General features: G+C 37.5%; 3 protein-coding genes across 9 annotated transcripts in view; 2 read left to right on the forward strand and 1 right to left on the reverse strand.

Moving 5' to 3' along the window:
* The first annotated feature begins 830 nt into the window (after nt 1-830).
* Nucleotides 831-26,383, forward strand: part of LOC111339590 (uncharacterized) — a 52,342-nt gene continuing 26,789 nt past the window's right edge. For 3 of the 6 annotated variants that reach the window (XM_088761603.1, XM_088761607.1, XM_088761606.1), the window contains exons 1-25: nt 831-1,214; nt 1,404-1,477; nt 1,994-2,047; nt 3,558-3,670; nt 3,989-4,064; nt 4,277-4,392; nt 5,456-5,497; nt 5,702-5,845; nt 8,304-8,400; nt 8,646-8,737; nt 9,854-10,008; nt 10,539-10,621; nt 11,463-11,508; nt 12,069-12,235; nt 13,038-13,154; nt 17,357-17,469; nt 17,796-17,847; nt 17,957-18,132; nt 18,504-18,579; nt 18,864-18,986; nt 19,995-20,078; nt 20,709-20,865; nt 21,039-21,091; nt 21,201-21,305; nt 21,619-21,725. In XM_088761603.1, the coding sequence (XP_088617729.1) occupies nt 1,139-1,214; nt 1,404-1,477; nt 1,994-2,047; nt 3,558-3,670; nt 3,989-4,064; nt 4,277-4,392; nt 5,456-5,497; nt 5,702-5,845; nt 8,304-8,400; nt 8,646-8,737; nt 9,854-10,008; nt 10,539-10,621; nt 11,463-11,508; nt 12,069-12,235; nt 13,038-13,154; nt 17,357-17,469; nt 17,796-17,847; nt 17,957-18,132; nt 18,504-18,579; nt 18,864-18,986; nt 19,995-20,078; nt 20,709-20,865; nt 21,039-21,091; nt 21,201-21,305; nt 21,619-21,725 (2,498 nt within the window). In that variant the 5' untranslated portion in view covers nt 831-1,138. The remainder of the gene's footprint in view (nt 1,215-1,403; nt 1,478-1,993; nt 2,048-3,557; nt 3,671-3,988; nt 4,065-4,276; nt 4,393-5,455; nt 5,498-5,701; nt 5,846-8,303; nt 8,401-8,645; nt 8,738-9,853; nt 10,009-10,538; nt 10,622-11,462; nt 11,509-12,068; nt 12,236-13,037; nt 13,155-17,356; nt 17,470-17,795; nt 17,848-17,956; nt 18,133-18,503; nt 18,580-18,863; nt 18,987-19,994; nt 20,079-20,708; nt 20,866-21,038; nt 21,092-21,200; nt 21,306-21,618; nt 21,726-26,383) is intronic. The other 3 variants (XM_088761604.1, XM_088761608.1, XM_088761605.1) reach the window with 2 other exon arrangements.
* Nucleotides 21,800-24,409, forward strand: LOC148731860 (uncharacterized). The gene is made up of 5 exons (XM_088760803.1): nt 21,800-22,580; nt 22,894-23,322; nt 23,478-23,701; nt 23,987-24,056; nt 24,134-24,409. Exons 1-5 carry the CDS (start codon nt 22,203-22,205, stop codon nt 24,407-24,409), a joined length of 1,377 nt encoding a protein of 458 aa, XP_088616929.1. The 5' UTR covers nt 21,800-22,202.
* LOC148731861 (uncharacterized) lies at nt 23,889-26,335 on the reverse strand. Of its 2 annotated transcripts, none has more exons than XM_088761617.1 (3): nt 25,480-26,335; nt 25,163-25,389; nt 23,889-24,746 (listed from the first exon to the last, which is right to left on the reverse strand). In XM_088761617.1, exons 1-3 carry the CDS (start codon nt 25,722-25,724, stop codon nt 24,553-24,555), a joined length of 666 nt encoding a protein of 221 aa, XP_088617743.1. In that variant the 5' UTR covers nt 25,725-26,335; the 3' UTR covers nt 23,889-24,552. The 2 variants fall into 2 exon arrangements, with proteins under 2 accessions (XP_088617743.1, XP_088617744.1); XM_088761618.1 differs by having other exon boundaries at nt 24,508-24,746; nt 25,144-25,389; nt 25,480-25,941.

Consider the following 26,383-nt stretch of genomic DNA (forward strand, 5'->3'; position numbering starts at 1 on the left):
ATCATAGAAATATCTGGTTAAACAGAAATGAGAGTACTACACTGACAACGTTCGGCTACCCTGTAACTTTTTTCCCTGTTGTGAGAGACACGAGGCTATTGAAATACTTACTTAGACGAGAATTGATAAATGCTAGAATTAAAGTTGCATGCGGGAAATTTCAAACCCTCACAGGTTCATACGGCTTGTCACTTTCGTGTCAGCATTTTGAATAAAGAAATTCAGGGATCGCCAAGCTTATCATATAAATATCTGTAAACAAGGCGCAGATATGCTCTCAAATTGTTTTGAAATAGTGCAGGCCCATGTTTAAAAAATTCAATTTTTTTTTTTTAACAGAAGAGGCAAGTCAATCTGAAACCAAAATACCATACCGGTGTATCACATTTTGTTTGCGATCAATGTAACATTCTGTTGGTAAAACCTAGCTGTTGAAATGCTTTCTGTTGTAAATAGGCTATAAATTTCCAGTTTGATTTTTTTTTATCACTGCATTCAAAACACACCTCGTAATTTTCACATCAGTTAGGTTTAAAATGGGCCCTCTATACGTTTGTAGGAGAAGAAAACAAAATCCTATTTACTACCTAACATTTATCATGTAAAATAGGTTTATATCACTCCTTATTTTCCCCACAGTAAAAAAAAAAAACTGTCCAAAAGAACATAAAATGCCTAGCTTACCTCGTAGATGAAATAAATACATTATCAATCTATCATGAAAATAAAATTACAAGCTAATCTCAGACATTGTTTGGCTAGGTAAGCCAAATGGCCTTGCTCTACCCTGGAGGGAACGTTTCCTCATTTAACCCCTCCCTCATCAGGTAGCCTAACATCCAGCATGGAAACGAAGTGTATGTAGATTTTGCCTTTGTCAACACTGATAATTATTAACGGCGGTTTCCGAGATTCGGTCCATCCAGCGAAACACAAATAAATAATGGCAGCGTAGAAGATCGAGGTATCCTCGGAGATTTTTCTCTCGCCTAAAGTTATGTTTAAATCGACGGATCATCGTGGCAGTATGGCAGATTGGTTTGCTAACTTGTACTTGAAATGGCCAGCAGATCTGGGAGCTGTGTGTGTCTGAGAGAACTGTAATTAGCTGTTATGGCGCCGTAATCTTTCATTCAGGATGGGAGTTGTTTTTCCCAAGCCTTCAAAGAACTCTACTATTTCAACATCGAAAGGGAAAAATGCTACCTTTACAGGTACAATTAAGTTTATCCAACAATCAGGGTAATTTTGTTGCGTCCTGTAGCGTGAAAAATATAAACCATCTGAAAAGTGAACATGAAGTGAAAATTTCTTCGGCTTGTTGTTTTATTCAACTCCCTGTCTTGCAAAACTTGTTGAACTCACACGCTTATAGAGATACAATTTCGATTTTACTTATACAGAAGGTAGTGTTGTTCCAGTTCGTGTGTCGAACGAGGGATTTAATCCAGCAGAACTTGTCCTGTATCAAGGACAGGTGAGTATAGAGTGTAAACAGCTGAATATATACATCTCTCGTTCATCACTCGCATTATAATTTATCTGCGAAATTAAGGATTGAATAAACGTGATACTTCACAGAAAAGACTATGTTGCGTCGGTCAGTGGTGGTGAAAAATGTAGTGAAAAATGTTGTGCAAATTATTTCAGAATTCAAAAACTTAATTTAGTTAGAAATTGTTAAGCTGAGCGTTAATTCCGTGTAATGTATATAATGTTGTAGTTCAATTTTATCCTTGGTTCAAATTTTATTGGCCTTTTGAATAATAATGTGAAACTTTGCCTCACTATTGTTACGTTTATTTTCGTTGTTTTTTGTTTCATAATTTAACCATGATTCTTTCAGGAAGATATGAAGAATTTAAGATTTCTTTCATACTAGTACATTTCAGCATTATTAGCTCTAGCCTCCTAAACCTGGCAGCTTCACTTTTTTATTCATTGCCCCTTTTATTTTGGAACCATGCTCACTGGTCTTTGTATTTATTTCCAGAGCATTTCATTTGAATGGAATGACAGCACCTCCCAAGGTTTCAGAATAGTTCAGGTAATCTAACCATTTTCAATTGAACAAGAAGGTTTTTGCAAGGGGTGATATACCCACTTTGTAATTATTTGTTAGTTCTGTAGCCTAATACATGTTGCTAGGACACTTGACTGCTGTCAGTTTTAAGTGTATTTATTCTTTTCCTGGAGTCAAACTGGTGAGCTTTAAGAACAAGACTTAAGAATGCATGAGTTTTTCCTCTTGCCATCTCAAAGGTGGACTAGTGTCCATTACACCTGATTGCCGATCACAAAAGTCTATTTTGAATTATTGGGTCACTTTATGAGCACAAAATTAATAGCTGAATTTGAAGTGCATGTTTCACTCTAAGTCAAGACAATGATTTTTGAATTTTTAACAACTAAAAAATTTTAGGGGACAACAACTGAATTGACTTTTTTCTTCTTTCTTTTATTTATTTATTACCATTTATGGCATACAAAAAACAGAAGCCAAGGGATGAAATGCAAAAGTCATAGACCCCATATTAAAGCAGATCACCAATGGTACTAGAATGAAAATAATGATGGAAATTAAAATATGGTAATAATAAATATAAATATTAAACAATAAATACATTAAGAGAATGAACTACTCCATGAAAAACTTTTTAACTAAGACTTTAAAAGAATTTACACTTGTTGCCTCACAAATGGAAAGGGGAAGGGATTTCTTTGCTCCCACAACTCTATGAAAATAACTATGTTTTAGAACATTCGTTCTTGCATGTCGTTAGAGTTAACTTATTGTTGTGTCTAAATGAATGGTGATCAGTATCCTAATAGAAATCTACATGAGGTCCAACATCAATATCAATTATTCTGTGGAGAGCTTTGTATAAAAAAGTAACATCTGCTAATAATCAACTTTTTCCAGTGATAACAAATTATTTCATTAGGTGGTCAGCATAGCAGTCCTCAATCCCCCACCATTTAGAATAAGATAAATTTAAAAGAATACTACTTCTGGCTGGTAAAGTTACGATAGCCTTGAAGAAATTATATTCCAGGTCCAAGCTAGAATATAATTTTTTACCACCGCTGCCCAGTTAGCTCAGTGGATATTGCCCTGGACTGTTGAGCGGGAGGTCAAAGGTTCGAGCCCCGGGCGGACCAACACTCAAGGTCTTAAAATAATTGAGAAAAAGTTGCTACCTTAATTTCTATAACATCAAGAAATGGTTAGATATTCTAGTCTTCTCGGATAGGGACAAATAAATGGAGGTCCCATCTCCTGCAGGGTTGGGGGTTAGGAGATGTTAATTTCCCACGCACGAGATTACTGTCTGATGGATGTCCTCCCCTGGGGTAGGATGGGTGGGTTTACTGGACCTGCAGCACTTGGCGCAAGCTGTTGTGGTGTCCCTGCTGGTCAGCGAAGGTAATAAACTATAAACTAGCTGCTTCCTATTGCTATGCATTAAACGAAATGTTGCCATAAGTGATAGTTGGATGTATTTTTTTAAATGAAAACAGCTGAATAGCTATGATTTGGATTTTATAACTTGAAGGTTTGTGGTACAGAACTGAATTGTGTTCCTGGTGGATACAACAGTGGTGATCTCACAGCTGATGGATCTTTCAAGGTGTACTTTAGGAGGAAAGGGCAATTCACCTTCATTAGGTTTGTGTTGTAAATTAAAGTAAACATACAACAACCATTCAGAATAAGTCAGGTATATTATTTATCAGGTACGTGGGAATAAAGTGAGACTCATCAGTCAAGGTTTTTCCTTCTAATATTCTCTTTGCTTTGACTGCAAATGAGTCATTAAGACACATGGTCAGGTTGAATTGCACAACATAATTTAGTTTAAATAGAGTCAAAACATTCTACCATTTCTTAATGCCGAGATAATTTTCTTGGCCAATTCATAACTCAACTAATTAAACTTTAAAATGCACCCTGATCATTCAACTTTGTCTTTTCTTTCAATTTTAGTGAGTCAGTGGACCGTAGCTGTCTCGTATTGCCTTTCAAGGTACAAGTAGTGGAGAAGCCAATGAACATCGTCACGGTGCGCAGAATATTTGATCTTATTTAATAATTTTCCTATTCTGAAGAGGTACACTGTATGAAATTTTTGAAAGGAGTGAAAAATTGCAGCAAAAAAAATGTAAACATGACATTTCTCAGCATTGTGTGAAAGGGGATAAGAATGGAAATTAAATTGTAAAAAATACAGAGAAATTATGTCATCTAATGTTAGTAATAATCATTATCCTTTAGATAACAGGCAAAGGATTTGAGCAGATCTTGGTGGACATTGAAGAAGGAGAAACTGTTCATTGGAGCTGTAAATATGGAGATTCTGAAGCTTTGTCTTGTGTTATTCAAGAGATGGAGTAAGTAATGTCGAGTTAAGACTGTTATTAATAATTCCCACCCTGTTTGTCAAACTAATTGAGCTGAACGACGATAGCAGGATTTTCTCATCTCACACATGTACAATGAATACGTGTCATTGTCTGTGTCCCTGGGAATGGGAGGCATTGTGGTGTAATGTTTAGTGGGTTGGGTCGTAGTGGATTGGGTCGTAGTGGGTTAGGTCGTAGTGGGTTGGGTCGTGGGGGGTTGGGTCTTAGTGGGTTGGGTCGTAGTGGGTTGGGTCGTGGTGGGTTGGGTCGTAATGGGTTGGGTCGTGGTGGGTTAAGGTTGTGGTGGGTTGGGTCGTGGTGGTTTGGGTCGTGGTGGGTTGCTTGTGTTCAGTGTGTATTCCCTCAGTGTCTCTCTCCACTCAGGAGTGTAAAAGAGTACTGGTGAATTTTTTTCTTTTTTTTCGGGGGGGGGGGGTGGGTAACCTTGTGATGGACTGGCATCCCATCTTGGAGGATGAGTTAATGCTCATAATAGTGTCATGCTAAAGAGACTGCGATTAGATCTGCAGGGCTCGACACTAACGGTAGCCAACTGGCCACAGACTAGCTTAGAAATTCAGTTTTGGCTTGTGGTTTTCGATTTCTACTAGCTAGTTTGGCTAGTAAACAAACTGAAATTGTCCTAACATCTAAGATGTTACCAGCCACTTGGCTAGTAAGTTGAAAAGTTAGTGTCATGCCCCGATCTGGCTGCCTTATTTCAAGCCACTCATTTCAAGTGCAGGCTTTGCCATTTATCATCAAAGGGGGAAGTTAAAGGTACGAAGTCGGGAATTGTTGGATTGAGAAAAAGGTACATTAACTGACATGCCCAGGTATTCGGCTCTCACTATTGTATGTAGCGTGACACCTTTTGGGAAAGAATCAGAGATAAATACTCTGTTTACCAGACTGGGAGATAAGTTAAGTTTTATTAATGACTAAATAAAACTGTACTTTAGAGAATCGAAGCAAATGTAACAATATACTGGTTGCGACTGTTGCATGCCATTGACTGCCCTGTCCTTATGACATAATTTTATTTTTTCAGATATTGTTTTAAACATGCTGGGTTTGTTCCTAAGAAATCGAGGTACAAATAATTTTACTTTCCAAATTATTTAGACCTTATTTAAATCTATATCAGAGAGGTAAAGTTGACAAGTTGTTGGAAAAGCTTGAGTGTGTTTGCATTTCTTTAACTGTACTTCATTACAGTGATACTGGTTATCAAACATTATAAGTGGCATGACTAGTAGTGAATTACAAACAAATTTTTTTTTGTTCTCTTATTCAGGATAAATGTTCATTCAACCCATGAAATGACATTTCAGGACACAGGCCTGTACTACTTTTACCTTGATAAGCATGAAACAGACACAGACTGGCTTGATGACTCAGCAAACCTGACTTGTGTTGTGAGAGTTACTCAATTAAACAGGTTAACTTTGTAAATATTTACAGACATTAAACGTATGTTTTAAAAGTATTGTACTTCATCTAGCAAACAAAAAAGAGCAAACAAAGAAAGGTATTTTGATTGACATGATGTTTAACCACCTGATCACGGCCAGTGTAACAACTGATCAACAGCACTTGATTTCTGTTCTTTTATATTGGAGAAGGCAGAAGTCCATTTTATACTTCTTATGTGTTTAGTGGCCAAGCCTTGGAGGGGCTTACATTTCAAATCAGCATTACTGACTCATCATCTGACTCTTAACTGACGATTTGTCAAAGGCTAATGAACTTGATTCCTATTTTACCAGTATAAGCTCAACTTTGGCTAATACCTATGGCACCCAAGTGCAAGGTCATTCCAGTACCATATCTGCTATCTATTATAGAATTACTCCTTCCCTTATATCTTTTGCTGTTAACTGAGATATTATATCCCACTGATATTATATCCCACTGTTTTAAGCTGCATATCAAAGTGGGTAATTAGCTAATGGCCGTGATAATATCAGTGGAAAAGAGCTCCAGTTGCTAGGTGATGTCTTCTTTGATAGCTTTCTCAAGATTGCAGCAAAGAGCTTTGCTGACTGTAAATTTCCTAACCATTGGTAAACAGCCCAAGTTAACTGTATCCACAAGAAGGGAAACACACATGATTGTGGCAACTACTGCCCAATCTCCTTGCTTAGTATACCACTCCAGCTACTGGAAAGTCTCACCTGTTTTCAGCTTGATTCCTTCTTAGACCACCACAATCTACTTAGCGATTCACAGTGGGTTTTCTGGAAGGAAAATCATGTGAACTCCTATTTACTTAGCATGACTGAGAAATGGCAAATTGCCCTTGACCAGAAGGAAGCTATTAGAATAATATTTGTAGTTTTCCAGAAATCATTTGACTGCATTTCTCATTGAATTTTACCCCTGAAAATCCAGGCCTTTGGCTTTTGTAATGATGCTCTTGACTGGGTCATGGATTACCTCTCCAACTGACAACAATTTGTTTCTGTCAATGGATCTACATCAGACAAAATGAAGACTACCTCCGGTGTACCCCAATGTTCCCTCTTAGGGCCTAGGCTTTATTTATTTTCACAAATGATCTTTCTCTTTACTTAGATTCTAACCTTCAAAAGTTTGCAGCTTACTTTATTGGTGACTTGATTGATACTATCTCCATCCAAATTCAAAAGCTTCTTAATCAACTACACAACTGGGCTAAATCGATATATCTAACTTTATGTTTATCCATCCCACTAAGACGGAAATTATGTTTATGTCCAAGTCTCCTTTTATCGGCCCAGTCAAACCTATCACTTTAGCTGACAAGCCCCACAAATGTGTATGCAGCTGATCTTGCTTGGTGGTTAAAGGACAACAACTTAACTGGTCTCCTCATATTAAACTAACTGTTTCTTACTTCAATACTAATATTACCAAACTCAAACACTCCGGATGAAGTCCTTTGACTGACCCACTTTGGAATCAATCTACTTCAAAGCCACCTTACCTAGTGCCTGCACCCATTGTTTTTCTCTTTGGGGATCATGAAGCTTATTTTCCGAGCTCGAATACTCCCACATACCTGCTGCCAGATGGATATCCACTTTAAGTCCATCTATCCCTTAACATGAAGTTCGATCTCTGCAAGACCAAACGGAACTCTCAACTCTATATGTCCAAAAAAAGACTTGCTTGCATAGCATATCAGGCTATGAACAATTTGACGCCAGACAGAATTACAAATTTGTTTTCTAAACACAGAACTAAGTACAACCTAAGGGAAAACCTAAGATTTGAACTTGTTCATTCTAACTCTAACGTTCTTCACCACTCCTTTACCCACTGTGCTAGTATGTAGTCTGGAACTATTTACCAAGTCAGCTAAAACCTATTCTAAGCTGTACCTCATTTAAATCTTACCTCTGTGGAAGTAATTTCATTTGGCTCTAACCCAACAGCAACAAACAACAACGTCAGTGATTTACTTTTAACAATGATATTTATTTTAGTTTTTTAGTTATAAAAATACTTTTTCTCTAAAATACTTTTTCAGCTTACTTTTGCATGTATTTATATGATATTTATTATTGTTAGAGCACTGGTCCACATCAACATAAATGCTGCCATTAATTAACCTACCTTATCAAATAAAATATGTATTGTATGTAACTATGTATGTACATTTCTGCATGTAGACTTCACTGCTTTTTATGAAATTGTTTATACAGGCCAACTGGTCTCTTGTTGAAAGCTAATTTTAACATTAGGTCAATTTGAGGCTTGTTTCTAGACTGTTGAAAATCTTGAAAAGTATAAACACACAACTGTGAAATGAATTATTTCAGCCCAAAGGTTTTACATGATGCCAAAGTAATTAAGGTCAAAAGCAAACCTTATTAAATGCCAATTGGTCTATAATTTGTTGCTGTTGTTTTCAGGGAGTTCTCAATTCATCCATCTGACGAGGGTCTAAATCCAAGCATGATATCAGCCAGAGTCCATGATAGAATTTGGCTTCACTGTCCAACTAACAGGGTGAGAGTAAAACATTAATTTTTTTTTTTAAGTACACTATCTGAAAGAGTTTTTCAAAATCTTTGTATGAGAAATTTTTTTCCCAATTGTAACATGAATTTTTTGATGAATTCACATTGTCTGTTCTTTAGACATTACTTTTAATTTTGAATTTCTACTCTTTGAATTTAAAAGTCTTAAATAATTTTTTGTATAATTATGTAACTAATGAGATTTCTTTGCAACACTGTTATTTTCAATTTTAGACTGTTGGGAGAAAGATTTTAAATGCTTGTATTTATAAAGATACCATAGCAAGTCCATTGGTTTCATCCAAACTGTGTGCTGGCTCAACCAGGTACACCCTCAGTCTTTGTAGCAATATTTGTGTTTGATAATTGTGATTGAACAAACTGTCAGTGGGTAATTAATTTAATATTGTTACACAGTTGTGCACACATTCAAGTATTGTAGCCCCTTGGTCTATACCAGTACAATGAATTTTGGATCAGAGCTTGTTTCCCAGTCCTGGCCATTTTTTTTTTTTGTTCAAACTCTTACAATACCTCTTTTCACCAAGAAGTATGCAGTGTTATGTGCAGTAGCAAAATTAATTATTATTAACCTCAGAAATTAGAGGGGACACTGTAAGCATGGATTTATAATGTCTCATAAAATTCAATTCAGAAGGAATTAGCAGCCCTGTTAGTCCCTTCATTCCCTGAGTATAAACTGGCCAGCAGGGATAGATTGGGAGCTAGTAGGCTCATTTGCGTAATTGGTAACAGTAAGGGCGTTGTCTTAAGTATCATGTTGATCTTTACACATTTTTTGGTAACAGTAAGGGTGTTGTCTTAAGTATCATTTTAATCTTTACACATTTTTTGGTAACAGTAAGGGCGTTGTCTTAAGTATCATTTTGATCTTTACACATTTTTTGGTAACAGTAAGGGTGTTGTCTTAAGTATCATTTTGATCTTTACACATTTTTTGGTAACAGTAAGGGTGTTGTCTTAAGTATCATTTTGATCTTTACACATTTTTTGGTAACAGTAAGGCTGTTGTCTTAAGTATCATTTTGATCTTTACACATTTTTTGGTAACAGTAAGGGTGTTGTCTTAAGTATCATTTTGATCTTTACACATTTTTTGGTAACAGTAAGGCTGTTGTCTTAAGTATCATTTTGATCTTTACACATTTTTTGGTAACAGCAAGGCTGTTGTCTTAAGTATCATTTTAATCTTTACACATTTTTTGGTAACAGTAAGGCTGTTGTCTTAAGTATCATTTTGATCTTTACACATTTTTTGGTAACAGTAAGGCTGTTGTCTTAAGTATCATTTTGATCTTTACACATTTTTTTTAATCTCCATTTGAACCCTAATGTACAATGAGATTTTATTTACATTATCTTAAGTGAACATTTTCTGTCAATGATTTTCATGCTTTGATTATAATTATTCTTTATTGTAGAATTGCTGAACTTGTTTCCTATCAATTTGCTGAGCCTGGTCTTTATCACTATGTTTACAACATGGCTGATCTGTCACAGTTTAGAGGATTTGCTGTTGTGCAACCAAAACCAGAGGAACATGTTGTTGACATTGTTGATGGACACTTTAAACCTGGTAAAAGCATTCATGACAGTTGTAACATGACTTGTATACAATGTCATGTAGCCATCTCTAATTAAACTTAAAATATAGGATTGTACTACAGCAATTTTAAGACTTAGGGTTGAACTCTTTGTAGCTTACTGTCACTTCAGAAGCTCTTTAGTTAGTACAACACCCTCAAACCCCTCCCCCTCCCCTCCCCCTCCTCCCCTCCCCTCCCCCTCCTCCCCCCTTTATTAAACAGGAAGCCATTTTGTTTCTCTTCAGTTTATTACTCATGGTGGAATAGTATTCAACAGCTAATTACCCGAGCCACCAAATCAGTCCATGAGTGATCAACATGTACTTGTGTGGTTTCTATTGATAAATTAAAAGAAATAATTAATAGGAGTTATAGTGTTAGTTGATTCAAAATACAATTGTCATTGATAACTAAAGAAATGTTTAAGTATTGTGTATCATTAAGGAGAATTGCTTCAACATCCATCAATCATCCATCAAGGGAAAGAGTGAACAATTATTTCAAATGATTATTTCAACAGCCCTTTTGACAATAAATGAGAAAGAAAGGGTCTGGTGGACTTGGAAGGACAACTATCAGCATTTATCATTCATTTTGAAAGAGGTACGTGATTGTAACAAAGGAAAAAAATTATTAGTGACTTGCCAGGTTATAAGAATAGCTCTTAGTCATGACTGTAAAGCTTATGTAAATTAGTAGTTCTTCGTTCACAATTATATACCCAGAAAGAAGGCCTTATATAATGTGTGGGCAGTGATTTGTTGGTTTTCCTATTGTTAATCATTTTGTGCATGTATTTCAGTCAACACTGGCTTGTCACTACTACATGAAGAAAAGAATGCCAAACAAGTCTTTATCTCATGTCTTTTCACTTGATATATTCATTTTCAGCTATGCCAACCTCTGGAGATCTCAAATCTGGAGATTTCGTTTGGACCAGCAACCCCCCCCCCCCCCCCGACTGAATTTGCCAATACAAGCCCCTCTCTTGGAAATTTCTTTTTTGATTTGAACCTCCTGCCCCAACCCCTCCCCCCCACCCCCATTGTCAGGGACTTCAATAATAATGGCTGAATACTCATCCAATCAGACTCTTGCTTATATAGCAGTAACAAAGAAGAAACTCTCTTTGTTTGCAACAAACAACATGCATCACGCAAGAAAATGATGACAGAAACCATAATACAAGTATAAGAAGCTAGATGATTTCAGAATTTTGGAACACATGGAGCTAAAATCTTAGTTTTTTGTGGGCAACTGATCCAAACTTCCTTTTATTTGGGAGTTTTGGTCACCCGCACAGGAGAGGGGGAGGTTGGCTCTGTAACCGGGAGACTCCAGGATAATCTGGGAGAGTTGGCATTTATGATTTTACATAACTTATGGGTAATATGATGGGTGAATTAACTTCAAGTTACTACTCTGGTCTTGTTTCTAAACTTAGTTGAACTGCTGCACTCCTTTAACCAGAAGGAAATCTCTTTGCTCAGGTAGGGGCTGTCTTTTTCATTCAATTTATTATGCATGGCTGAATGGCATTAGCTTTGAGTAGTAATTCAGAGATAGAATATTTTAGATTCTTTAGTTTGCAATATCTCAGTCTGTAATGATAAGATTAGAGAATCATTAATTATTGAAAAGAGGAAAAATGTAAGACCTAAGTACCTATTTGATACATTACAAGAGAGAAAGAAGAACACAGAGGCAAATGCTTTTGAGATGGGCACCACCACATACACATGTACAAAAAGAAAGTAGTGAGTGGTGCATTTATTTAGTGACATATGTGTTGATCTATTGGTCCTAGCTATTGTATGAAACAAAACCTCTGAAGTTCTGAATATCAAGGACTCATGTTGAATCACAATATACAGTAAGATGTATTGTGATTAAACCACAATGGCTTTCTATATAGTACTTTGTTTTGGAATATTATTGTTTAAAGTCTTACCTGGTACTTAAGAAGATAAGAAATGTTATCGCAGTTCATTTTGCTTGCTTTAAACTGTGCCCTCAGTCTCTTTTGTTTTATTTATTTATCTATTTTTAGGATGTGATTGTGAGAAATTGAGTGATCAGGTGGAGTTTTTGAGACTGCTGGGACTGGTTACTCACAGGTTTGATTCCATAGGAGAGTTTAGTTATCACTTGGTGCCCAAGGATAACCAATCTTTTCTATCTACTTGCTGTTCAGTGGTGGTGCAGACAACTTCAAAGGTACATTTACTAGAAAGAAGAGAGGGCATGATTGGCTGTACATAGTAACAAAGAAAGAAAACAAAACTTTAAAGGGGAACTGAAGCCTATGATTGAATCTTTTTTAAATTGCAGCTAAGAGCTCAAATATCAATGTTCAAACATTTTGGTCTGTCTTTGGGTCAAACTTCGCCTGGAAAAGAAATTTTATGTTGTATTTTGACCTTGTAGTACAGCGGCTCAGAAAAGCGATGTCAGCAGTTATTTCAGCCCACTATTATGTCACTGGTGGGGAAGAAAGATAATAATTTTCCTGTAGAACTCTTCCTTCAGAACTTTGGTATGGTTATATATGGAGTTATCAAAGTTGCATGGGAATCAAATTCAAAAATGACATAATTTAATGTCATTTTTTCTGTATTAATGCAAAACATAAATTATAAACAGGAACTCTTGCTGAAAGAACTTTATTTTTGATCACATGTTAATTACTGAAAAATAATTGCAGAATTTGAACCAGTAAATAGATGCAGTCAGCTTACATGTGTGCATCCTTGTTACCACCCAATTCGGATTATCTAGTGATTCACTTGGGAGTCTGCAATTGCTCTCTTTGTACAATGACTCCCTTGCACTCCGTTCCATGCAACAAATGGCACAATCTATTAATTGCACCCTCCCAAATGAATCTTTAGGTAGTTTTAATTAGTTCAAACAGATGGTCAAAATTATTTATTGTTGATGAATTGTATGTAATAAGTAATGTAATTTTTACCTGATAAGCCTTGAAACAAACAATTCGATTTCATCTCTTGTTGTTTAGCATCATTCAGTCAAAGTTTGTGATGGTTACTTTACACCAAAGATTCTGAATGTGCATCCTGGAGACTGGGTGTGGTGGCAGTGGGGTGGTACCAAAAGACCCCATAACATCAAACAGGTATTAACTATGTTTGTTAATCAGTGATTAGTTTCAGGTCCAGATCATGTGCACACTCCTTAATTGTGTGCTCTCTTTTACTTGGATGAAGACGCAGTCATTTATCTCAGATATAGTTCTGGGTCGTCATGGAACATTCACACATTCCTTTGATTCCTTAACTCTTTCTAAATCCATTGACCATATATATAAAGCATTGGCAGTCACATGCACTCAAGTTGAAAAGGTTTATCCACAAAGTGATTTATTTGATTGGCATTGTTTCTTGTAAGTGGTTCGTTTCTACACAGTCAACAATGTATGATATTTAGCTTGAAGTTCTCACTGCTAAACCAATTCAATGCTGTTCAATGGAAGTAAGGACACGTAAAGTCACAGTTTGTTAGCAGCAATTCTTAGGGAAAGACTTCAGAGTTCTTCCTCCTCAATTTAGTTGTAAGCTGGGAAGATAATTATTCATCGTTTTTCCTTCGCAATCCTATCTGACGATAGTGATAACTAATGGGGCTCAACAAAGGCAATCATATTTTTAGTTTGAAATCAATCAAATTGAATGTGCTGGACAAATTCTTGAGTGATTAAAATATACTCCGGATAACTTTTTTAAACACAATTATTGGAAAGGCATTAATGCTGTCTTTCCTTAATTTTTTTTTATACATATATTTAATTATATCAATTAATGAGAAAACTAAAAAAAAAACACCGTCCTGTAAATGTTATATATTGCAGGATTTGAACGAGCAGCCTCTCGCTTTCTGCACTTCCAGCCAATCTGTTGCCCCAAATCTGCACATACTTTACTTTCAATTGGTAGAAATTAAGTTTTATAATTAAAGAACTGAAATGGTGACAATAAATATCAAGACAATGGACTTCTAATAGCCTGAGGACCATGTTTACTATCTAAACAAAACAATCTTCCCATACGGAAGAACCCCTTAATAATCTTTGTCACATGGACACTTTTTATTAAACTTTAATAAACCTTTTATAAAAGTGTGTAAGTGCTTGTAAAAAGAAAAGATTAAAAAAAAATCATTGCAAAATAAAAACATAATTATTCATGGAAGTGGACCCCTTAGCTATGAAATGATACAAAAGGTCCATTAATTCCCAGCATTTTATCAGTCATTAAGCAAATTCAGTTGCTCAGGGCTTTTTTGAATTATCTGTCAGAACTGGCCACACGTCACCTTAGCTAGTTAACTGTGCAGCTTGCTTTATATAAGCTTGCTTTCTATATCACAGACAAATTTGGAGCTGGTTGCTTTGGTTTTGGTGTATTTTTCACAAATATCCTGCCATCTTCAGTTCACATTGGTGTGCATGCTGGATCAGTTGGTTTTTGCTGCACCAAATTTTCCTTAGCTCGATGGTTGAAAGCGACGGTTCTTACCTGTTTAGTTATTGGTGGACACGATCCCCCACTTGATATTGCAGTCTGGATGGATATTTCTAGTAAACCAGGTCCTACAAATGATTAATGGATATCTGCTCTGGCGGTCAAAATCTGGTTCATGGCGGAAATTTGCATACTTCAAGGTTGATTCGAACAACAAGCACATCAAACAATGGACCAGGAGCAAGGTTTGGAATTCCATCATTAATTTCAATGTGGCTGACTGTCACTCATCTCTGGTTATATTAGGCCAGTGTTTCGTACACTCACGGACATTCCTATTGATAGATCCAAGTGTTCTTGTTGTTCAACTCGAACAACAAGCACATCAAACAATGGACCGGGAGTAAGGTTTGGAATTCCATCGTTAATTTCAATGCGGCCGACTGTCACTCATCTCTGATTATATTAGGCCAGTGTTTCGTACACTCACGGACATTCCTATTGATAGATCACAGTGTTTTTGTTGTTCAACTCCAACAACAAGCACATCAAACAATGGACCAGGAGCATGATTTGGAATTCCATTGCTGATTACAATGTGGCCGACTGTCACCTCTGGTTATAATAGGCCAGTGTCTCTTGCTTACAGAGAACTCGTCGATGAGAACTGTGGTGATCAGAAGAGATTATTCTCGGTAACAAAGTGGTTGCTTGGTGGCGGTCGTGAAACTTAATTTCCACCTTTTAAGGATAAAGCTGCTCTTGCCAATAGGTTCGGTGAATTTTTTGCCCAGAAGACTGTCACTATTCAGGTTGAGCTCGATGAAATGTCAGTTGATTTGTCACCTCGTAACACTGACCCCTAGCCTGAAGTATCTTTGATTGAGCCAATGATCAGTTTCACTCTGCTCACTGAACATCAAGTACGGAAATTGATTGAGGCCACGCCCAAGAAATCACGAGCGCTTGATCGTATGCCAACTCCCCTTCTTGTTGCCTGTATTGACACTCTTCTCCCTGTTATAACCAAGATCATTAATCTTTCATGGCAGAATGGTTTATTTACTGACCAGTGGAAATGTGCCTCGGTCCATCCCCTGTTGAAGAAGCTCGGTCAGACTGGAATCGATTTTTCAGAATTTCAGACCAGTCGGTAATTTACAATATATTTCCAAACTTACAGAAGAGACTGTGTTCATACAGACGCATTGTCAGATGCTCACCAATAACATCTATCCAGAGCTGGTGTCGTCTTATCGTGTACACCATAGCACAGAGACGGCCTTGCTCAAAGTTATGAACGACGTTCTTCTGAAAATGAACTCGCAACATGTGTCTCTGTTGATCCTTCTGCTTACCAAGGCTGTTGGCTTGCAGGATAAAGCGCATGATTGGTTCTGTTTGTACCTGTCTGGTCGGAGTCAACCAGTTGCAATCGATGGATCGATGTCAAGGGAATTTTCTCTGGACTGCGGTGTTCCCTAGGGTTCCTGCCTGTGTCCACTGTTGTTCGTTATTTACACCTCTTCCCTCTTTAAGATCACTGAATGTCACCTTCCTCAAGCCCACTGCTACGCCAATGACACCCAACTCTACCTCAGTTTCAGGCTGGGCGATGATGATGCCTAGGATGTCGCACATCACGCTTTGGAAGTATGCATTAAGGACATTTGAAAGTGAATGATTGATGAGCGGCTGCTATTGGACAAGATGAAGACTGAGTTTCTTGCTATCGGAACTCGTCAGCAGTTAAGCAAACTTCGTTCTTCTAGCATAGAAGTTGGCAACCAGAAGATTGATCATTCTCCCAGCATTAGGAACCTTGGCGTTATGTTAGACGAATCTCCCGGGATGAACAGCCATATTAATCAGATATGCAAGGCCTCCTTCTATTACATTCATAACATTAGGCATAGATCGAAATACCTATCCAAGGAATGCAAACAATCATTAGTCCATGCTTACATAACTTCAAGGCTGGATTATTGCAATAGCATATTATGTGGGTTACCCAAGTACCAGCTATCGAAGTTACAACGCATACAGAATATGGCAGCCAGGCTTATAACGGATACAATGAAATTTGATCATATTAATCCTGTACTATTCAACCTTCATTGGCTGCCAGTAAATTATCATATTCAATTCAAGATCTTGATGATTACTTTTAAGGCAATTCATGGCATGGCTCCTAGTTATTTAAGTAACAGGTGATCTGTATTAGATCATCATCTAGATATTCATTATGCAATAATAATACTATAATTTTAGAACGCTCAAAAGGGGTTATGCGGACAACTTTAGGTGCCCGCTGGTTTCATGCCTCTGTGCCTGCGCTGTGGAACACTCACAATTCAGATTCGCTACAGCTATTGAAATCTCTGAAGACCTATCTTTTTAAGCTAGCGTTTTAGATTTGCACTACATTCTTATCGGTATCTTGTATTTATTTCTTTACTTTTTATTCATTCATTCATCTATTGTAATTATTTATTGTAAATAGTATCTTTATTGTAATTATTTACTGTTAATATTAATTCTCCTGGATTGTAAAGTGCCTTTGATCCTCCTATAATGTTAAAGGGCACTATATATTAAGTAAAATTAATAAATTATTATTATAAATTTTTATAATTATTTCAAATAGTTCAGGTGCTCAGGGCTTCTTTGATTATCTGTCAAAACTGGTCACACACCTTAGCTAGTACTGCTTTATATAAGCTTGCTTTATATATCACAGACAAATATATCTTGGTTGTAATACTTACTGTGAAAGTGTAGTATTTCACGAAGAATCCAGAGTAACATCCATGTTAGCTGAGATAATGCTAAGCAGCTTTTGTTGTTTTCATATTAGGTGTCACACCAATGGATATCAATGACCAATGGATTTGATAGTGGAAAGGCCACTAAATCAGCAACTGCCTTTACACATCTATTTCAGGACCTTGGTATATTTTATTTTGCAAGGTATGTACACTGTGTATGCTGAATTATCTCACCCTGGTACAAACAATTTGTTTTAATTTTGTGAACTTATAGAGACATTTCCTTAAATTATCATTTCCTTGTACATGTAATGTGGGTAATTGGTTGTAAATTATGGTACATTGCACACTGATGCAGTGAAAGTCAGAGATTGCTGCTGCATTTGTTCACAGGTGCACATTCTTTGTGCTAACATTTTGTGGGACATGTGCCCATGTCTTCTAATTAACAGATTTTAACATTCAACCATCTGTTGTCATTTCATGCTCATCCTAAAATTTTTTCATGTTTGTTTTCTTGGCATAAAGCAGTGGCAATCCTGAAATGCTTGGGGCTGTTGTGGTGACTCCATCATCTAAGGTAACAATCCTTGTTCTCAGTTTTATTCCTTTCAATGTTTCCTTGACATTTGATCAGTTAGTTAGATTTTCCACACTCACTTTTTGGAGCTGTAAAAATACCATCTCAGGTACACATAGCTGTTGTTACAGCTGAGGGAATTCAGCCAGATCCATTGGTAGTATCAGTGAATGACTGTGTGACTTGGGTATGGTCAGATGGGACATGCTGCAATGTGCAAGAAATGTCCTTGGCAGGTGAAGTTCGAGGATCTGTGAAACCATCACACAAAGTCCACTTTAAAAGGTAAATAGCAGGTTGAAAAAAAAACAACAACAACAACAAAAACGAAAGCAAAAAATAAAACTAGTAGTAAAAATAAAAACAAAACGTAATAGTAAAAGTAAAAACACAACAAACCAATGTTGAAAAATGTAAAAAGAGACAATAATAACCACTGAGTAATGATTACATTTGTACTCAGTCTGGTTATGGTAAAATAACTTCCCATAGGTCTCAAATGTTTTGTTTTTATTGACTTCATACCACTTAATTCAGTGTTATTGATAAAAGACTGCTATGATCACATAGAGATTTCAGTTTCAGCTTATTTACATACACACTGCATGGGATTTAAAAGTTTTAATTTATAATAATTGTTTTGTGGTTTAATTTAGGTGCCATTCACACCTTTTTGGCAAAGCTGGAATGTACCTCTTCTTATGTTCAGGATGTCACGACAGTGAAAGTGAGGTGAGGAGAATGAAGATGATATTATTTTTGTACTCCCTTTTGTGAATCAAATCAAGCTTACCAGGTGCGACTATTGTACTTTAAGTAACAATTTTTCAATTGACTTCAGATAACATAGATATGGTCACTGATATATCTGTGTGGTTATGATATCCAGTGCTTAGTTTGAATAATTATTGTACTGTATCTCAGAATTTCAGCACAGTGATGTTGTTTCCTGTTCCATGGTTTTTATGTGTATGCATTTAAATGTCTTTTTCAATGCCTTCATTTTGTCTTGTTAGGTTCACAGTCAAAGAAATGAATCTTTCATCCACTCTGTGCTAGTAGAGCCAGTCCCCTACTCGTGTAGGGTAGGAGTTTCTGCAGCTGAGGGGTTCAAACCATCTGTTCTAACAATAGAAAAGGTACCAACAGGTCACTCTTCATTTCAATTGGAAATAAACAAGAACGTCTGCTAGACTTTAGTATTTAGTTATGTAAACTGCATTTATTACACGACTCGGGAAGTCAGAGGGCCAATAACTAAAATCAACCAATCAAAATGCTCTATTGCCGGTCAATATTCTCTCAGTGTTGGACCGGGCACTGTCCCGAATGGTCCCGAATGATACCGCACTTGTGTCCCTTTGAACTTCAAAGAAAAAAGATATACATCGGCGAAACAGGCAGAAGACTAGGTGACCGATTCCGAGAACACCTTCGAGACGTGGAAAGGAATGACAAGGACACATCGAAACCAGGCGCTAGGCATTTTAATTTACCTAATCATTCTAAGCAACATATGGCAGTCTGCGGTCTTTCCTTACACTTAGGTAGCACGGAAAGCTGTAAAAATCTTGAACAAAAGCTCATCTTTCAAACCGGCAGTCTAAATCCCACAGGGATCAACAAACGCTTTTCATTCTACTAATTTATTCTTGTTTTTCTCGTTGCCATGTTCCCACCAATAACGTAGCTCCATTTTCTGCCTTTAAAAGCACACACAACCCACGATTCCTCTATTCGCTCCGACGAAGGGCTAACGCTCGAAACATCAGCTTTTGTAATCGTTACGGTGGCCAATTTACCATTTCAACTTTGTTGATATATCCAACTTATTTCGTTACCCCCACCGACGCAGCCCCAAACAGTTTCTTTCGAAACTATCAGCCTTTATTCCTTTGAACTTCAGTCGTATAATAAATCTCTTATTAACCAAGCTTGCTCGGGACCGTACCAGAAGAATATCGGCGCTCGGTCTTTTTTGTACTGACCTCGCTGCGCTCGGTCCGTACTGTCAAGACCTTGGGCCGATATTCTCCTAGTACGGCCCTCGCGCTTGGTTAATAAGATATATATAGTTATTTTGAGTTCTTCACTTATTCAAAATACTTTGTATTTTTTAATCAATTATTTATTTTCTTATTCTCAAGTCTCACTGTATTCTTTGGACATGGGAGAACCAAGGAGATGAAGAACATAACATTCTTCATGTAAGACCACCCCAGGCTAAAGAGGTATACCATGACATATAATAAGAGACTGTGATGCCCTCCCCCAATCTCCCCAGTAAAGCTCTCATTTTTAGAGACATTCACATTTCTTAAGTTTTCTGAAGATCACCTCTGAGTTTGGAAATCCCAGAAGGAGTATGAATCCTTTGACGACTAGTTGCACCGTCAACAGAGTTGCCCACAGGCGTCTATGATAGATTAAGGAAGATTGTCAAATGTTTTCAATCAGTTGAGACATGATTTCAATATCAGACGTTTACTGGCGGTTTACCCTGTCCTCCCTGCTATTTGAGTTTTTATTTATTGTTTTGTATTATTTTTACATTCATCTTAAAAGTCACAGCCACAGTATTTCACTTTAAATTCAAGTGAAATAGTAGAAATCATTGGTGGAAGGAAAACTACCTGTCACCTTCCTGTATAACAAGCATAGAACACTGGACAGTACAAGATCACAAAGTGTTACTTTCTATTATCTGACCACACCGTGCATCTTTAGTTTAAAACCGGTCAAGGTGTTTTGCTCTGAACATGGACTTATGGACTTAATATATTACACCGATAATTATGTTATTTGACTGACATTTACATTTTATATTACTTGATATATTTCTTTTTATAATTTTTTTTAAGCAGCCGCTCTCTCGTGTCGTTGGTCTGTCTGCCTTTAACAGTGGTCACAAGACAACTTGCAGCACATTCTTTCACACATTTGACGTATCTGGAACATATTTCATATCATCAGAAGGAACAGATGGGTATTTGTGTAAAGTGGAGGTCCTGGAAAAGGGTGAGATCAGTTTGTGTATAAAGCTAGTCCATGTGTACATCATTTACTCTTTGTCACCAAGATACCAAAGATATGCTGGAATGACATATATATAGTAAGCTATAATATCAGTGGTGTTATTGAGCAACCCCAGCTTACTTTTATTAATCCTACTTTTTGTTTCATGCATTTAGCGGTGCACGTTGCACAACCTGGGATTCCTGCTGTAGAAAAAAATGGAGGAGATGTAAGTGCAGTTGAAATCTTCTCCGTCGTTTCCAGGAAAGATTGAAACACTTGTATTAAGCTGGTGACGAACTGATCAGTTCTGACAGGTATGCTATTATTTTTTAAAGGTTGAAAGTGGTTATCAAGTGTTCCTGGAGTGTGAAACAGAGGAAGCAGATATATATTACACTAAGGATGGATCGTACCCGGCTGAGTACAATTCACAACTTATGGTAAGGGCTACACTACGTCTCAGTTTGCTTATAGTTTTTGCTTAGAATTATTGGCGACTTAGTATTGTAAACTGTCGAGTTAAAAAGTATTGTGAGAGGTGGTGGAACATAATTTTAATTTTGGAGAAGTGGACTTGAAATATCGGCCAAAGTCCATCAGGGACTTCGTCGAATTTTCTGGAATACTTTCTTCAGTACACGGTAAGATCCATTGCAAGGGACTTGGAGGTTTAATATTGTAGAAATTTGATCAGTAATGTCCTTTTTTTGATAATGTGTGAGCCTAACGTGTAATTTTCGTTTCTTTTCAAAGCATTACAATAAGAAGGAAGGAATTTACCTTGCCCAAGCTGGATTTGTTGTCATTAGAGCTGTAGCCAAGAAAGAAGGCTGTGTAACCAGTTCAGTGTATACTTCAAAGTAAGTACAACATTCATGAACAGTTTCGTATGTTTCCTTCACTATCTATCAAGTTGTTTTTGGAAGAACATGGATTATCTAGGTTAAAGTGTATATGACATGAAATTTTTTTTTTGTTTTCTGCTAGTTCGATATATATAACAAACGGTTCGAAAGTTAAAAATCGTTGAAAATAATTATAAATACATAGTTTTCGTTTAAACTACGCGCTAAGTTGGCTTGAAATTTGTCCCCTCGAACGCGCGGCCAAAAGGTCACGTGAACTTTACCTGTGACGTCAGGTTGTTTGACTCATTAGACCACTTTCATAAATGGCTGCCCGATTACAATTCTTTTGTTTACATATAAATTTGCCTGGGTGGCCTCGTTCTCCCGTACAAAATTCAAAAGAATACATAATCTCAAGCGAGGCCAATCGGGCAAATTTAAGTTTAAACAAAAGAATATTAATCCGGCAGCCATTTATGAAAGTGGTCTATGGTGGAAAAGAATAGGCCAGTACGGAAAGGTGGACGTTATTGTGTGGCTGGGGCGCCCAACAATAGAAGCTGTACGAATACCAGCTACACACCGGGTATTTCGATGCACCAGTTTCCTGTAAATCCAACAGTGAGAGCCCAATGGGTGAAATTCGTGCAGCGGCACCGAGTTGATTTCGGCGAACCTGTTGCCAAACATGCCTCGTTGTGTTCGACTCACTTTGAGCAAAGTTGTTACGAGGGCAGCTTGGCATTTTCGCTGGACGGTATGACGCAGGTAAAACGGAACAAAGTTCTTATCAAGTGCTCTGTTCCAACAAGACATGCAGTTCTACCAGAAGGTCCTGAAGTTCTGACAGATCGCAACAGGCGACAGGTAAGCCTTTTCTCGTGATCTCCGATCATAAACATTAACATGTGTAAGTTTTTCTGATGTGAATAACCTATTCTTTTGGAAGCATTTATGTGTAAAATGTCCGTGTCTAATTGCGGTTTTGCCGTGCTGAAAGCAAACTGAACTGCTAAAACCTATACCTTAGTGAATCATCAATATGTTCACTGGAGTTTTGAGTATTGATTTATACAAGCTTTGTGATCGTTTCGAATCCTACACATAATCTTAGCAAAAGCAAGGGTGTCTTGTGCTCGATATATTTTATCAACCAGGATATTTTATGTTTTTGCTGCAGCTAAGGCGTGATGCCTTTGCAGAGTTTCATGAGTCGGAGGCGAAGAAAAAGAAGGTTGATGAGGCCAGGGAAGAATCAATGAGTAACCTTGTAGATGATCATGATGATGATACAAATGAAGAGAATCCGTTCAACATCGCAACAGATGTGTGCATGAGCCCAATTGATGAAAGTTCTGGCAGCACCAATACCTCAACTGCTACTGTTTCTGTTACCACTCCTTTCACTTCTCCAGTTGCCTTGACCTCCACCAACAATACCTGTACTACGCCAGTCAATACAGCACCATCCCCCAATGTAACACCATTGCAAGGCAGCTCTTGTGTAGATTGTGTATATAAATCCAAATTAAAAAATCAGAAGAAGCAAACTATGCGTCTAAGGAGAATAGTAAAGGAACAGAAAAAGGAGATAAGAGAGCTCAAAAGTGTGAGTGCTAAACAAAACCTATTTATGCTTTCTTGTAGCTTTGTATAATGGCAAAAGAATAGTATCCATATTGAACTTGATTCAAGTGTTCCTAGTGCTACTCACTCTCACTAGTACTGGATAATTTATTCCATCTTGTTTGTTTGTTATTATAGAAAGTAATTGAAACAGCATCTGAAGGAGAAATTGATGTGCAGGAGGAAAGTGGGTCCAAAGATTTATTTATCTGGTCAAGCACTGGGACTGATACAGATATGGCAACAGAGAATGAGGATGGGGACTGGAAGTCACAGGCAGGAGGTTCCACAGAAGCTGAAGGTACTGAGGATGATGAAGAGGAAGAGAATCTCTCAGAAGAAAGCATGGAAAAAGATATCAGGTGAGACTACTATTGTAGCTTTCATTGGAATTATACCACTTGCATAACTGGATTGAGGCACTTAGGGAGTTATGGGAAAGGACAAAAGGAAAATAGCCCTTTTTCCCATCCAGAACTCCTCATGTTCATCAATTCACTCTCATATCCAATCTTCTCTCACCCTCAAAACATATAAGTAGCTACTGGGTATGAGTCTGAGTTTATTGTTTGTTCCACTTCACAATAATTCATTATGTAACTTGAGTATATTATTGAAAGGATTCAGCCATGCCTTTTATTTTGCAGAGTTGATCCAGATACCCCTGAATATGATGATTGTCTCCACAGAGGATGTCTTCTACATGTTTTTTCCATGGTAAAAGCATGTGAAACAAACAAACAAACAAACAAAAAATGCACTAACATAATTAAATAAACTTATTTATTTTACAGAAGCAGAGCAGGCTAAACTACAGATGTCTATCAGTGACGATACCCCAAGCAGCAGTCAACCCACTTCAAGACGACCTTACAATTGTTCAATATGCCAAAAACCATTGTGAAGTCACAAAAGCCGTTGCAAAAAATAAAGTGACCAAACTTTTGTCACAGGAAGATTTTCTGCGTGGTACAATTTTCCTTTTTACTTCAAATTTTCCATGCCTGCATTGCACTGTACTCATCGACTTACAATATTTGCATTGTACCTACAACAAGTTGAAATTTTAAATTTAGTCAAACTAGTGTGCATGTAGAACCTAAGCTGTTTCTGGTTCACAGTCCATACATTACCAAACAATAGAACAAGAAACAACCACCCATGAAAATCAATTTGAAAATTGTTGTTTACCGAGACAATCAGTGTAGAACAATCATGTCATAGTTTTGATTCTGTGTACTATGCTAGTCTCTGTAATGAGCAGCAGCAAAACCTCTGGTATTTTGTGACTGGTATTTAGTTCTGATATTATGGTAAACACAGGCTGGTAGTGGTCTTCTGTTATCCCAGCCCATGTAGCCACAAAGCCACCTTGTGGTCCATCGGTATGCAACAGCTCTAATGAACCTAGAGTAAAAGCACAATGAAAATTATATAGGAAGGTGTGTAAGAATGCTCTACATTACTACAGGACCGGCTGCCTTTCACCTCCCCATGACACACACATTCAAATAAAAAATATTTATGTTTAGGAATTGATAATGAACTGCAGAGCATTTCTCAAGCTTACATTTTCCGACAAGCTACTTTGCAAGCAATCTTATTAGTTCCTGTTTTATCTTAGGTCAGTGCATCAGATAAAAGTCCAAGTAAATGCAAAATCTAACTTGGTCAACTTTTATAGCTTGAGGTGCCTTAATTTACCTTGATTTATCTGAAGCTTAATGTTTTATGCCCAGCAAAGTGATTATGCTAGTTTACACATTGTATGTTTTTATTTATGTTTTACTAAAAATGTACTGACTCGTTTTCTGACATTCTACCTCGGCGACGGTAAGTCCCACCATCCTGGTTTCTCAACAAGGGAGCCACTTGGAGAAGAACTGCGCGGTTCGTAATTGCATCGTAGTCCTCGTGTTGTGTGATGCATTTTATCCGTTCAATGGAACCATCAAAAACCATCGTTGCGGATGAATTTGTTACCTCTCTGCAACATCGAAACTCCAGGGAACCAACTAACGTTCCGGTATTACATTGCTCGCAGCGACACCTGAAGAAGACAGCAAAAATGAATTGTTGTCTAACAAAGGTTTGCTATAAGTATATATACAAGGAATTTTAAAGGACCAGTTTTACTAACCAGGAGTCTACGTCTACAGTTCTCTCGTATCTAGCCTCCAGAGTTGACGGGGTAAGTCCATCAACATCGGTTTGTTCGCTCGAAACGCCAGTTTCTTCTTCGTTCTCGTCCGCGAGCGGCTCATCTTGATATGGAGCTATCACACCAGTGATAACTCCCCATTCCTCTTCAGAACTGTCGCTTATTCCACAATCCATACTTTCTATAGAGTCAGACGACTCAATACTCTTGGAATCGCTGGACATTTCGAAGCGTGAAACGATAGAATTGAGCGAGTAATCACAGCGTGTTACAAGGAAAACACTGAAAGTTGTTGACCTTGCCAATCATAGGATCAAACAACCTGACGTCACGAGTCCAATTCTCGGCCCAGTCTCCGGGAACCATTTTACACATAAATTTAGCGTGTTTCGGGCGCTAAAAATCGACCAAAAAAATTGTTTCATTCATTTTAAACTCTCAAACCGTTTATTACACACATGGACCTAGCTATCAACGAAAAAAAAAATTTCGTGTCATATACACTTTAAAAAATGATACGCAAATAATCACGTATCGGAAATGTACAATGGGGTGAAGCTGGCACCCGCTAACCGCTGAGGATGCGAGTAACCCGTGCAAAACATCAGACGCTCCCTGTTTTCCGTGCGCTTGACTTGTAACACTGCGCAGAAGCCCGTGTGACTGGCACCCGCCGAGGATGCGAGAAACACGCGCGTGAAACATCAGACACACCCTGTGTTCCGTGCGCATGAGTTGTAACATTACGCGGAAGCCCGTGTAGCTGGCAACCACTGAGGAGGCGAGTAACACGCGCGTGAAACATCAGGCGCACCCTTTCTTCCATGCGCATAGCTTGTAACACGCACTTGTTGGTCTGAATCATCTAGTGAAATTAAGCGCT

Source organism: Stylophora pistillata, chromosome 5, assembly GCF_964205215.1.
Source record: "Stylophora pistillata chromosome 5, jaStyPist1.2, whole genome shotgun sequence".
Taxonomy (NCBI): Eukaryota; Metazoa; Cnidaria; class Anthozoa; order Scleractinia; family Pocilloporidae; genus Stylophora; species Stylophora pistillata.